Source organism: Propithecus coquereli, unplaced genomic scaffold (assembly GCF_000956105.1).
Source record: "Propithecus coquereli isolate 6110/MARCELLA unplaced genomic scaffold, Pcoq_1.0 Scaffold101, whole genome shotgun sequence".
Taxonomy (NCBI): Eukaryota; Metazoa; Chordata; class Mammalia; order Primates; family Indriidae; genus Propithecus; species Propithecus coquereli.
In genome coordinates this window covers 3,941,743-3,954,770 of record NW_012133970.1, presented here as the reverse complement: position 1 = coordinate 3,954,770, position 13,028 = coordinate 3,941,743, and the positions used below count along the sequence as shown (strand labels likewise).

Genomic DNA, 13,028 nt, shown 5'->3' with positions numbered 1-13,028 from the left:
TAAAAAAAAAAAAAGAAAAGCCATGCTGTACCCTTCATATCAACCTGTCTGCCAGGTGAATACCACCATGTGGAACAAAAGAACCACCCAGCTGACCCCTGCCTGAATTCCTGACCCACAAGATAATGAGATATAAATAAATAGTTCTACGTTCAGCCACTAAGTTTTGAAATAGGTTGTTATGCAAAAATAGATCATTAAAAAAACAAATAGATTATTAGAAAAACAATCTCTAGTTTCAGAAAGGTAACCTGTGAAATATGGCCATCTGGGAAGTATTAAGGAAGTCTACCATTGACTAAGAAGTGAACAGGGCACTACTAAGAAATGTAGTATGTACTAAGCCTCTGTATGGATACCCAGCTGGGCCCTTGCATCATCAGGCAGCCCCAGGATGGCACAATTGCTGGTGTTTCGCGTGTCGAAGGGGATTGTACTGCATAAGCGGATGTGTCAGCAATTTCTCAGACAGGTTCCCCAAGGCCACTGCTTTTCACATGTTTGGCCATAGTTCAGTAGAGGGAAATAATACATGATTCACTAAAATTGGAGTCCAAAGTTTTCCCTTAAGCACATTGGCACTACCGTACCCAGTCTCCTATACCGCAAATAGATACTCTGAACCTTTTCTTCTCTCTGACGCTCATTGGTTATTATACTATTTTCTGCCAGATCATAGAGTTAGGAATATAGGAAAAGGTCACATTGAGGATTGACTTTTTCTTTTTTCATTCTATTCTATTTTTTATTTATTTATTTTTTTAGAGTCCAGTGGCTTTTATTAGCTCTGTCTCCTATGCCATGAATTCACAGGGAATAGGTTCCAGCAGCTCAAGGTCCTGTCCTTTGCTTCTCACAAAGTGTGCTATGCGTATTACGCCGTGAATTCATAGGCAACAGGCCGTCCCAGCACCTCAGGCCCGTTCCCATTGCTTCTCACAAGGTGTGAGACACCTATTATGCCATGAATTCATAGGGAACAGGTTCCAGCAGCTCAGGCTCCTTTCCATTTGTTCTCACAAAGCGTGCTTCTCTGGGTGGAGCAGGCTGGCGCTTCAGTTGAACCCAGGTACCTTTCTCTTCGGCTTCCTTCTTTTTCTGATCATTTTCCTTCACACGTTTCAGGAAGCTATCTCGGCTCTTAGAGTGCTTAATGTGTTCAGTATGCACATTAATCCTCTTAGCAAGAATCCTGCCCTTAACTTGTTTGTTTACAACAATTCCAACAGCATGCTGGGTAACATTATAGACTCTTCTAGTTTTGCCATGGTAACATTTGTGGGGCATGCCTTTTTGAACAGTACCCATTCCCTTGATGTCCACAATATCACCTTTCTTGTAGATTCTCATGTATGTGGCCGAAGGAACAACTCCATGTTTTCTAAAAGGCCTAGAGAACATGTATCGCTTGCCTCTCCTCTTTCCCTTTGTGTTTGTCATTTTGGCGAATTACTGGAAGATGGCCTCTATTTTATTCTTAAACCCCTTAGAAGTCTAGCAAATACTCCAAAAAGCCCTTTTAAGTAAACTTGGGCTTTAATCTCCTTTCTAATCGTGGCATCCATTTTATGAGATCTCTAGAAGAGAAAAAAAAAGTCCTACATGCTATCTCAGGGCAGACGAGCACCATAAGAAGTGAAATGCTAAACATATTAGTGAGTTAATATAATCAGATTCTGATTAAATAAAGCCCAAATTAACAGTGGATAAGGTGTTAAGCAGAATGGAGATGACATTCAGTGCAGTAATGAAGGATTGCTCAGGAATCTTTGATTGTAAACAAATTACCAAAAGAAGGCAGTGAGGATATGCTGTTTGAAATATTATGGGCCTCTTTAAGTCAATTGTGGCAGTCCTCAAAGTCAGAGTCAGAGTCGGAAAGGCACCTACACAAGCTTTATAAATATATAAGAAGTCTGCAATCCACACATTTAAAGTCCACCTTCTGAGAAACTACAACCTCCCCCAGGGTACAGTTGAGAACATTACAGCTGGAAAGCTCTTCCTCATTACTTCCCTCCATAGTTCCTGCCAAAATTTATAGTCATTCATGGGGATGACTAGACACTGGAAATTGCCACATTCTAGGGCTTTGAACTTCCCTATTGTTATTCCAAAGCTTATTTTAGACTCTTCCTTTAGAAAGGATGAAGAGCTATTTAACACTTCCCAGATTATCCAGATTGGAGTCCTTTTACCATAGCCCCAGGAAATGGGAGAGGTACAATCGAGCAATGAATTCCTGGCATGGTGTGAAAGGCCCTCATTAAGCCTAACCTCCTCAGCATTCCTGGAATTAAGCGAGAAATAGGGAGCAAATACTCAATACATCATTGAAAAGTTGTGCAGACAAAAGGGCACAACATAATTAAAGACAGAAGAAAATGATTCAGTCATGTGGCAAAGAGCCCAAAAGAAGGGTGAGAAAAACAACATCTCAAAAGATGAATCCTACTTTAATATTTGAAAGCTTTGTTATTGGGTAAATAAAAGAGATCCAGAAACAACTAGCGCTAAAGAGAAGTACAGCTGAGCTTTCTAGTGGTATCTGAATGAAATGAGGGTGAATGCCTTTGAAAACAACATGGGCATCAGTCCACAAACTCTTTGGGCATCGGAGAACGTTGAGCAGAGTGTGAACTAGCTACGGGGCCATCTATGAGGCTCCAGGGAAACCACCCATTTTGGTCTCTCCTTAGTTTATCTAAAAGAAAATATTTTAAAGTAAGAAAATTTACAAGTCATATTTCCAAAATCAGAATTTTGTGAGTAAACAAAGATAGCTAAAAACAGTGCTTAAGAAATCAGTATTCTTCCCCTTTATAAAACAATTCCATATTTACTCTATCGTTTGAAGTACTGTAGCAACCATAAGAGGTGAGGATTATTTTCCTCAGTTTATAAATATTAGTAAGAGTAAGGAGACCCAGAAAAATAAAGTGATTAGAATGAAGTCAGTAAGGTACTTAAGGGGAGGTGGACCATTTTGACATCCTCTACAGCTGCAGTCCCCAACCCCAGGGCCCCAGACTGGGTGCCTGTTAGGAACCATAGAGAAATGCTGCCTAGCCAAAAAATGTCGCCTGAACTAAACGTTTTTCTGGATGTGATTAAAATTATCAACCACATTAAAGTACATGCCCTTAACTCACATCTGTTCGTGCAGCTCTGTGAGGAAATGGACGCAGAGCACACACGTCCTCTCTTAAACATGGAAGTGAGATGGGTTTCTAAAGGTAGACCACTGGCCAGAGTTTTGAGTTACGAGAGCCGCTCCAGAGATTTGTTTTAGAGAAACAGTCAGCACTGGCAGCACATTTCAGTGACACAGAATGGGTCACAAAACTTGCTTACTTGTGTGACATATTCAACCTACTCAACCAACCCAATCTGTCACTTCAGGGGAGAACGATAACTGTGTTCAAGTTGGCAGATAAAGTGGCTGCATTCAAAGCCACTGCAATTATGGGAGTGACAAGTCAACACTGGGATTTTTGACATGTTTCAAACATTAGCAGAGATTTTGAAAGAGACTGAGCCAGGGCCTTCTTTCTCCCAGCTGGGGCATGATCACCTATCTCACCTTTCAAAGGAGTTCAAGCATAACTTCCCAACCACAGAAGACCCCTGAACTGGGAAGGAATTGATCTGCCACCCATTTGTGAATTAGCCAGGTGAATCGACTTCGTCCGTGCTAGAAGAGGATCAACTATTTGAGATCACAAATGACAGTGGCCTTAAAAGTATGTTGGAGACAACTTCAAATCTCCATACCTTCTGGATGAAACTCAAGGTGGAATATCCTGAGATTGCCACAAAAGCACTGAAAAGCCTGCTTCCATTTCCAACATCCTGTCTTTGTGAAGCAGGGTTTTCTGCAGTGATAGCAACCAAAACAAGATTACAGAGTAGACTGGACATAAGCAACACACTTAGGGTGTCACTGTCTCCAATCAACCCCTGATGGACCATCTACTTGCAGAAAAATAAGCTCAGGGATCCCACTGATTATGCATTATGGCGAGTTATATAATTATTTCATTATATATTACAATGTAGTAATAATAGAAATAAAGTGCACAATAAATGTAATGCGCTTGAATCATCCCAAAACCATCCCCCACCCTACAGTCCGTGGAAAAATTGTCTTCCATGAAACCCACACCAATATAGTCAACTATCTCTGATAAAGATAAAAGCGTAATTGAATGAAGAAAGGATAGTCTCTTCAACAAATAGGGATGGAAAAACTAGATACCCACATGCAAAAAATAAATCTAGACTCTACACCCTTCACAAAAATTAAAATCAAAGTGGATCATAGATGTAAATGTAAAATGCAAAAATATAAAACTCCTAGAAAATAACATACTAGAAAATCAAGGTGACCTTAGGTTTGGCAATAACTTTTTAGATATAATACAAAAAACATGCTCCATTAAAGAAAAAATTGATTAGTTGGGTTTCTACAAAAGATACTGTTAAGAAAACGAAAAGAGAAGCCACAGGTTGGGAGAAAATCTTTGCAAAACACATATCTGATTAAGGTCTGGCATCCAAAATATATAAAGAATTCTTTAAATTCAACAATAAGAAAATAAAAAAAACAATTTAAAAATAAACAAAAGACCCGAATAGATACCTCACCAGAGAAGATATACAGGTGGCAACTAAACATATCAAAAGGTGCTCTACATCGTATGTGATTAGGGACTTGCAAATTACAGTAGCAATGAGGTGCCACTACACACTCATGAGAACGGCTAAAATCCCAAACACTGACAAGACCAAATGCTGGCGAAGATATGGAATGAACTCCTGTTCATTGCTGGTGGGAATATGAAATGGCACAGCCACTTTGGAAGATAGTTTGGCGGTTTCTTACAAAAGTAAACATACTCTAAGAACATGACCCAGCAACTTAACTCTTCATTATTTACCCATGAGTTGAAAACTTACGTCCACACAAAAAACTATACAGAAACGTTGAGAGCAGTTTTAATTATAAATGCAGAAACTTGGAAGCAACTGAGATGTCCTTTGATAGGTGAATGGATAAATAAACTGTGGTATATCCACACAATGGATTATTCAGCTCTAAAAATAAGTGAGATATCAAGTCATGAAAAGACTTAGAGGAACCTTATATGCATACTGCTAAGTAAAAGACACCAATCTGCAACGGTTACATACTGTATGATTCCTATCATATGACATACTGGAAATTTCAAAACACAGTAAAAAGAAAGATCAGTGGTTGTTAGGATTTTGTAGAAGAGAGAACTACATTGAGTGCAAGGGACATTTAGGGCCATGAAACTATTCTGCATGGTGATGTTGCAATGGTGGATACATGTTGTTATACATTTGTCAAACTCATAGAATGTGAAACACAAAGAGTGAATCCTAATGTAAACTATGAACTTTACTTAATAATACTGTTTTAATATTGACTTATCAATTATAACAAATGTACCATATTTAAAAGATGTTAATAACAGGGAAAACTACATGGGGGGTGGGGAGAAAGGCAGTAAGAGATCTCTCCGTACTTTCTACTCAATTTCTCTGTAAAGTAAAAGTGCTCTAAAAGTTAAAATCTACAATAGTTTTTAAATTCAACTTTAAACATAAGGAACAGCTTTAACATAGATTTCAATAAAATAATCATTTATCTAATATAAATGAATCATGTCTTATTATTTTTGATAGCAGAGAAACACAATATTAAATGGATAATTTGGTTAAGAACAGTAAAGACCACAATTTCTGTCAATATGTTCAACAACCCAGTTTAATCTCCTATAAAATTTTTCACTGAAATAAATAGGGATGGGATTTCTACATTAATTCCTCTTTACCTAATGCCAAACTCACAGGATGGAAGTTTAAGACAGAATAACCAGATCTATTGCCTATTTTTACAGCACCAGAAGGCCATGAGACAGGAACTGAAACAGCACAGAATGAATCCAAACATAAAAGACAGTAAAAATCCCCAATATCAGCCATGATCTCAGCTTCAGGCAGTGTTAGTGACCTACCATCATCATCCTCTCGTTTTCTACTTCGTTGAGTAACTCAGCAAATTCCTTGAAGGACTCAGCTGGAAGGAGAGAATAAAAGGTAAAGCAAATTAATCATGATACTTGATAGACAAGTGGACAGCAATCTGTGCAACAAGAAGTAGGGACCAATGCCTGAAGCCCACATGACCGCTAGAGGAAGGCGTCAAACCTAAGGCCAACATAATAATGTGTTCCGTACCTGTTGAATGTTTCTTTTTTTTCTTTTCTTTCCCTTTTTGCTAATCCCCAAACTCGAAGAGTTCTTTCATAGCTAATATTTTATTTAATTCTTACAGCCACTCTCAGGAGTTGCTGGGACTTCTCTCATTTCACAAATAATCAGAAAGATTGGGGAACAAGCAATAGGTTCGCCATGCAAAGAATGGCAGCTAGAGCATCCTGAAACTTCAGTTTAGGTCCCTTCTCCACTATTCACCAACCTGAAAGTGTTGCTCTTTAGATGGAAAATGTAGAGTTTTAACACAGAGTTGACAAAAACATTGCCCCTTCACCAGCACTTTCCCAACTTTCTACCCTTTTAATGCCAATTCTACCACTTACTGGCAAGGTGACTGGGCAAGTCACTTATTCGTGGACTTCGTTTCTTTATAAAGAAAAGATAAAGTAAACTAAATAGTCTTTAGTGCCACTTCAAATTCCCCAGCTACTCAGCAGAAGCAAGAAGTACATAAGCAACTAGTATTGAATTAAAGAGAACATATTGAAAGCCTGCATAAACGAATATATCCATATCAATATTTTTAATAAAAAATAGATTTCCCTTTCTAAGAGAAACAGACAACTAGTCCAGCATTCCTAAGTTTAGGACACAAGACGATGGCATTTCTTTCTTCTGAGGATTCAGTTGCTGCACATATCCAAGGAGCTCACCTTTGAAAGTACTGTAAATTAATTCAAAGCTCAACCTTACCATATAGAAGATAAATGCTATACTCAGAAAGAGTAAATGGGAAAATATGGCAATGTTCATTGATCTTCTGTTCCCAAAACTTTATGCTACAAAAGTAGTCCGTGATTTTTTTTTTTTTTTTTACTCTGGCATTTTTACAGGCAAAATGAATTTACCTCCAAAGGAAATGTGACAAGTATCATTATAACATTTAAAGGAAAAAACTAATTTCCTGAACCGTAAATGTGTCAAGCCATCTGCCTAAGGGTTTAATCCTCGCAATAACTTTATTAGGTTCATGGCTCTCAGAGGATAAGCAACTTGTTTAAGATCACACAGAAAGCAAATGGCAGAGCCAGGTTTCAAATCCAGCCCTGTCTTGCTGCCACTATCACACTGCCTATACCTCTCTAGGTAGAGGTAACAGATGATTAGATTACTAAATACCATGTGAATAGACAACTACATAATAGATAAGGGAAATCCGTGACTACCAGCACCCGGGCTATTAAAACCTGGGCATCATCATTCTTGAGGAAATAAATTCCAAATTCAATGATGTCAAGGATATGACAAAGTGAGCTTTGGCTAAAAGGACAGACACATCATTTTTTAAAAATTCAGATATTTACATACCATAAAATGTACCACTTTTAAAGTGTACAACTCATTGGATTTTAGTATATTCATGGAGTCACAGAAATATCACCACTATCTAATTCCAGAATATTTTCGTCACCCCCAAAGGAAACCCCAAACCCACGACCATCACTGCTCATTCCCACTTTCTCCCCACACCCAGACAACCCCTAATCTACCTACCTGCTGTCTCTATGGAATTGCCTACTCTAGACATTTCATATAAATGAAAATGTACAATATATGACCTTTACATCCGGTTTATACAACCAAGAACATTTGTGTACAAGTCTTTGTGCGGATATGTTTTGACTTCTTTTGGGTATATCTTAAGCATGGAATCGCTGGATCATATGGAACCTCTTTTATCTTTTTGAGGAAATGTCAAAACTGCTTCCCAAAACCATTTTATATTACCCAAAGCAATGAATTAGCATTCTAATTACTCCTCATGCTTGCTGATAGTTATTATTGTTCGTCTTTTTGACACTCACAATTCTAGTGGGTTTTAAGTGGTATCTCACTGTGGTTTTGTTTTGAATTACCCTAATGACTAATGATATTAACCATGTTTTCTTTTCATGTGGTTATTAGCCATTTGTATATCTTCTTTGAATAAATTTCTACTAGGATTTTTTGTCTGTTTTTAACTGAGTTATTTGTCTTGATTGTTGAGTTGTAAGAGTACTTTACATATTATGACCACAAGTCCCTTTTTGGATAGATAATTTGCACAAATTTTTTCCCATTCTGTGGGTTGTATTTTCACTTTCATTACAGTATCCTTAAAAGAATAAAGGTTTAAAATTTTCTTGAAGTCTAATTTATGCCTTTTTCTTTTCTTGCTTGCACTTTTGGTGTCATATGTAAGAAACCACTGCTTAATCAAGGTCATGAAGATTTATATTGTATGTATTCTTCTAAGAGACTGACAGTTTTAGCTCTTACTTTTAGCTCCTTGATTCATTTTGAGTTAATTTTTGTACATGCTGTGAGGTAGAGATCTAACTTCATTCTATCACATGTGTCTATGCAGTTATCCAAGCACCATCTGTTGACAATTCTTTCCCCTACTGAATTGTCCTCACATCCTCGTCAAAAATCACTTGACCATAAATTAAGGGATTATTTAAGCACTGTTAATATTATTCCATTGTTCTCTGTGTCTAGTCTTATGCCAGTATAATGTAGTCATGATAACAGTATGTTTGTAATGGTTTTTGGAAAGGGAAAGTTAGTACTCCCACTTTCCTTATTTTTCAAGATTTGGCTATTCTGGGTGGCTGGAATTTCCACATGAATTTTTGTTATCACCTTCACAGAGATTTTGGTGTATATTGTGTTAAATTTTTAGGTCAATCTGTGGATAGTTGCGAACTTAATACTATTACTTCTTCTGATCCATGAACTTGGGGTATCTTTGATTTAGGTATCAGGTAATATTGTCCTCAGAATGAGTTGGGAAATGTTTCCTCCTTTCTAGTTTTTTGGAAGAGTTTGTGAAGGAACCAGGTTAATTCTTTAAATATTTGGTAAGACTCACCAGTAAAGTCACCCAGGCTGGGGCATTCCATTGTGGGATATTTTCAATTACAAATTCAATCTCTATTTGTTATAGGTCCATTCACATTTTCTATTTCTTCTTAGGTCAGTTTCAATAGTTTGTGTCTTTCTGGAAATCTGTCCATTTCATCTAAGTTATCTAATTTGTTGGCATACTACAGTTGTTCCTCAGTATATGTGGAGGGACTTATTCCAAGACCCCCATGCCTCTCCACAAAATTTGTGCATATTTAAGTCCCAGAGTCAGCCTTGCAGAACCTGTATATACAAAATGTCAGCCCTCCATATGTACAAGTTTGGCAACACAAGTATTCTGTATTTTCGATCCATGTTTATGTGAAAAAAATAATCTTTAAGTGGACCTACACAGTTCCAACCTGTGTTATTCAAGGATCGCCTGTATATAGTATTTCCTAATAATTAGCTTTATCTCTTTAAGCTTACCAGTAATAACCCCTATTTCATTCCTGATTTTAGGAATTTGAGTATTCTCATGGTCAGTCTAGCTAAGGGTTTATCAATTTTGTTTAACTTTATGAAGAACAAATGTTTGGTTAAATTGATTAACTTATTGTTTTGACAAGGTTACAGTATTACTATATTGTTTTTCTATTCTCCATTTCATTAATTTCTTCGCCAGTCTTTATCATCTGCTTCCTTCTGTTTATATTTGGTACACTTTGGTTTTCTTTTTTGAGTGTCTTAAATTGGAAGCTTTGGTTATTGATTTCTTTGTTCTTTTATAATATAAGAATTTAAAGCTATAAATTTACCTGCAAAGACTTTTTTAGCAACATCCCCTAAGTTTTGTTATGCTGTGGTTTTGTTTTCATCCACTTGTCATTTTTCATTCATTTTTCTCTTATTTTTAAAAAGACTGTCTCTTTGTCACTGCCTTACAACAGTCTATGTTATTATACATTCAGACATGTATCTCCTTAAATTTACTCTCCTTCAAGTTTACTTAATTTGTTGGATGTGCAGATTCATGTTTTTCAACAAATTTGATAAGTATGGGGCCACTAATTCTTAAAATATTCTTTCTTCCCTTTTTCATTGTCCTTTTCTTCTGGGATTCTCATTATGTATGTGTTGTTATGCCTGATGAGATTCCATAGCTCTGAGGTTGTGTTCACTTTTCTTAATTTTATTCTTTATTTTCCTTGGATTAAATAATCTCAATTGACTTGTCTTTAATCTGCTGATGCTTTCTTCTCCTAGTATAAATCGATGTTGAGCCCTTGTAGTGATTTGTTTCAGTTATTATACTTTTCAACTGTGCACGATTTAGTTTCATTTTTTAAAAAAATTCCATCTCTTCATTAATATTCTACTTTTTGAAACATGGTTTTCATTCTTGCTTTTAGGTCTTTAGACATGGTGTCATTTATTTATTTGAATACATTTTTAATAGATAATTGAAAGTCTCTGTCTAGGAAATCTAATGTCAGGTCTTCCTCGGGGACAGTTTCTATTGAGTCCTTTTTTTCCTTATCCATTGGCAATTTTTTACTATTTCTCTGCATGTCTCATAATTTTTGGTTGAAAAACAAACATCTAAAATAATGTGGCCAGGTATGGTGGTTCACACCTGTAACCCTAGCAATTCTGGGAGGCCGAGGTGGGAGGATCGCTTGAGCTCAGGAGTTCAAGACCAGCCTGAACAAGAGCGAGACCCCGTCTCTACCAAAAATGGAAAAAATTAGCCAGGCATGGTGGTATGCTCCTGCAGTCTCAGCTACTTGGGAGGCTGAGGCAGGAGAATTGCTTAAGGCCAGGAGTTTAAGGTTGCAGTGAGCTATGATGACACCACTGCACTTTATGCAGGGCAACAGAGAGATCCTCTCTCAAAAAAAAAAAAAAAAAGAAAAAGAAAAGAAAGAAAGAATGTGGCAACTTTGAAGATCAGGAATCCCCTCTGTCCCCAGGTTTGTTGCTCTTGTCATTGTTGTTTGTTCAGTGACTCCGTGGATTAATTCTACAAAGTCTGTTATTCTTTGTTATATAAAACCTCTAAAATCTCTGGTTAGGTAGCATAGTGGTCAACAACTGATTAGACAAAGATTTCTTTAAACGGTTTGAATGAATAGGTCTCCCAGCCTTTGTTGAAGTGTTCTGTGTGTATTTCAACGTGTGCCTTCAAAACTCAACCAGGCACTTTACAACTGTGCCTTAGTCCTCACTTCTTGCTTGCACAGAGACTCAAGTTCAGTCAGAAGTGAGTGATTAGAACCTTCTCAGGTCTTTTATGGACAGGTACAAACTCTGGGCATGTGCAATGCCCTACACATGTGCCTGACCTTCTAGACTTCTAAGAATATCCAACAGCTTTTCAAAGCTTTCTAAGAATATCTTGCTCTCCACTTTTTCCTTTTAGGTTTATTGTTCAGCTTTTTGTTTGCTGTTTTATTCTTTTTGCTGCCTGTGGCTAGATGCAGTACTAAACAATAGCCACAAATTCCTTGAAGGAAAAATCATTTAAAATGAGCAGGCCCTGAATCAGTTCAAAGAACATAAGCCCTGTAAGTGATATTTCCCAAATTTGGGGTAACTTCACACCCTTTCGGCCTTCTCCTAAGGATGCTATAATGGTGGTTTTCAGACTTTCCATGATTGTGCAGAGGTTCGTTTTCAATGCTACTGTGGAGGTGAAGAAAGGGGAGTAGAACATGGCGAGTTAAAATGTCACAAAGCTTGCTGTTTTCTCCATTATTAATCCATTTTTCCTTAATATACATGACTTGTATTCTTGCAATAACTTGGTTAATTTCCAGAGTTCTTAAAAAGTTGATTTTGGAAATTCTTGCCAGTATTTTTGTTGCTTTTATGAAAGATGAACTTTTTGGAGATCCTTTCTCCACCTATGCCAGTGAGATAATCTAGATGATCAGAGCTTTTTGATTCTTACTTTCAACCAAGTAGAGCTTCAGTGAGCTTCAATAATTGTCAAAACACTTTAAGTTGCCAACTGGCCTCTATGGCTCACATCTGTAATCTCAGCACTTTGGAAGGCCAAGGCTGAAGGATCACTTGAGCTAAGGAGTTCCTGAGACCAGCCTGGGTAACAAAGCAAGACCTTATCTCTACAAAAAAATTCAGAAATTAGCCAGGTGAGGTAGTGTGTGCCTGTCATCCTAGCTACTCCAGAAGCTGAGTTGGGAAGATCACGTGAGCACAGGAGTTTGAGGCTACAGTGAGCTATGATCACACCACTGCACTCAAGCCCGGGTTACAGAGTGATACTCTGTCTTAAGAGGTAAAAAATTAACTTACCAAGTCAAGAAAACCCTCATTGCTTGGTGTCTGGACTCTAAAAGGCCCTATGGCATATTTATTTGTGGATCAGAATAGTTCAAAGGCCTACTGAGGTATGCAGCATCGGGCACGAAGTACATAGCAATGTCGAGATAGCCTCTGCATTCTGGTCACTTGCCATCTAAAAGGCTAAGACTTTTACACAGATTATGTACCTCTGTTGAACTATCTCGTTTTATTCATGAGGAAACTGAGGCCCAGAGATTGGAATTAACTTGTCTCAGGTCACACAACTAGCTGAATAGTCAGAAGGGGACCACGTTTCAATGCTCTCTCTATAGCTTTAAGAACATGAGTTATATCCAGTCAGAACTGAAGTACCTATATCACATTCTTTTCTATATCCATCCAATTTCCAAATACTCCCTCCATGGTGGTGTTTTCTTTCGCCAAACTTTCTCATATTCATTCCTCTTTGTGCATGTCTATAGTGAGTTGAGAAATGTTTCAAGGGCAAAAGCAGAAGGCTTAGGCAATGGCAATTTCTGACTTAGAGTCATGAGGTCCTACAAGGTCTCTTAACGATATATATA

The 13,028-nt window shown here is 37.4% G+C and overlaps 1 protein-coding gene and 1 pseudogene across 1 annotated transcript in view; both read right to left on the bottom strand.

Annotated features, from left to right (window-relative positions):
- The window catches only part of OPHN1 (oligophrenin 1), a 427,039-nt gene that overhangs the window by 212,954 nt on the left and 201,057 nt on the right, over positions 1-13,028 (bottom strand). Inside the window, exon 3 of the mRNA XM_012642966.1 lies at positions 6,045-6,106. Coding sequence (XP_012498420.1) covers positions 6,045-6,106 — 62 coding nt within the window. The remainder of the gene's footprint in view (positions 1-6,044; positions 6,107-13,028) is intronic.
- Positions 958-1,457, bottom strand: LOC105809395 (annotated as a pseudogene).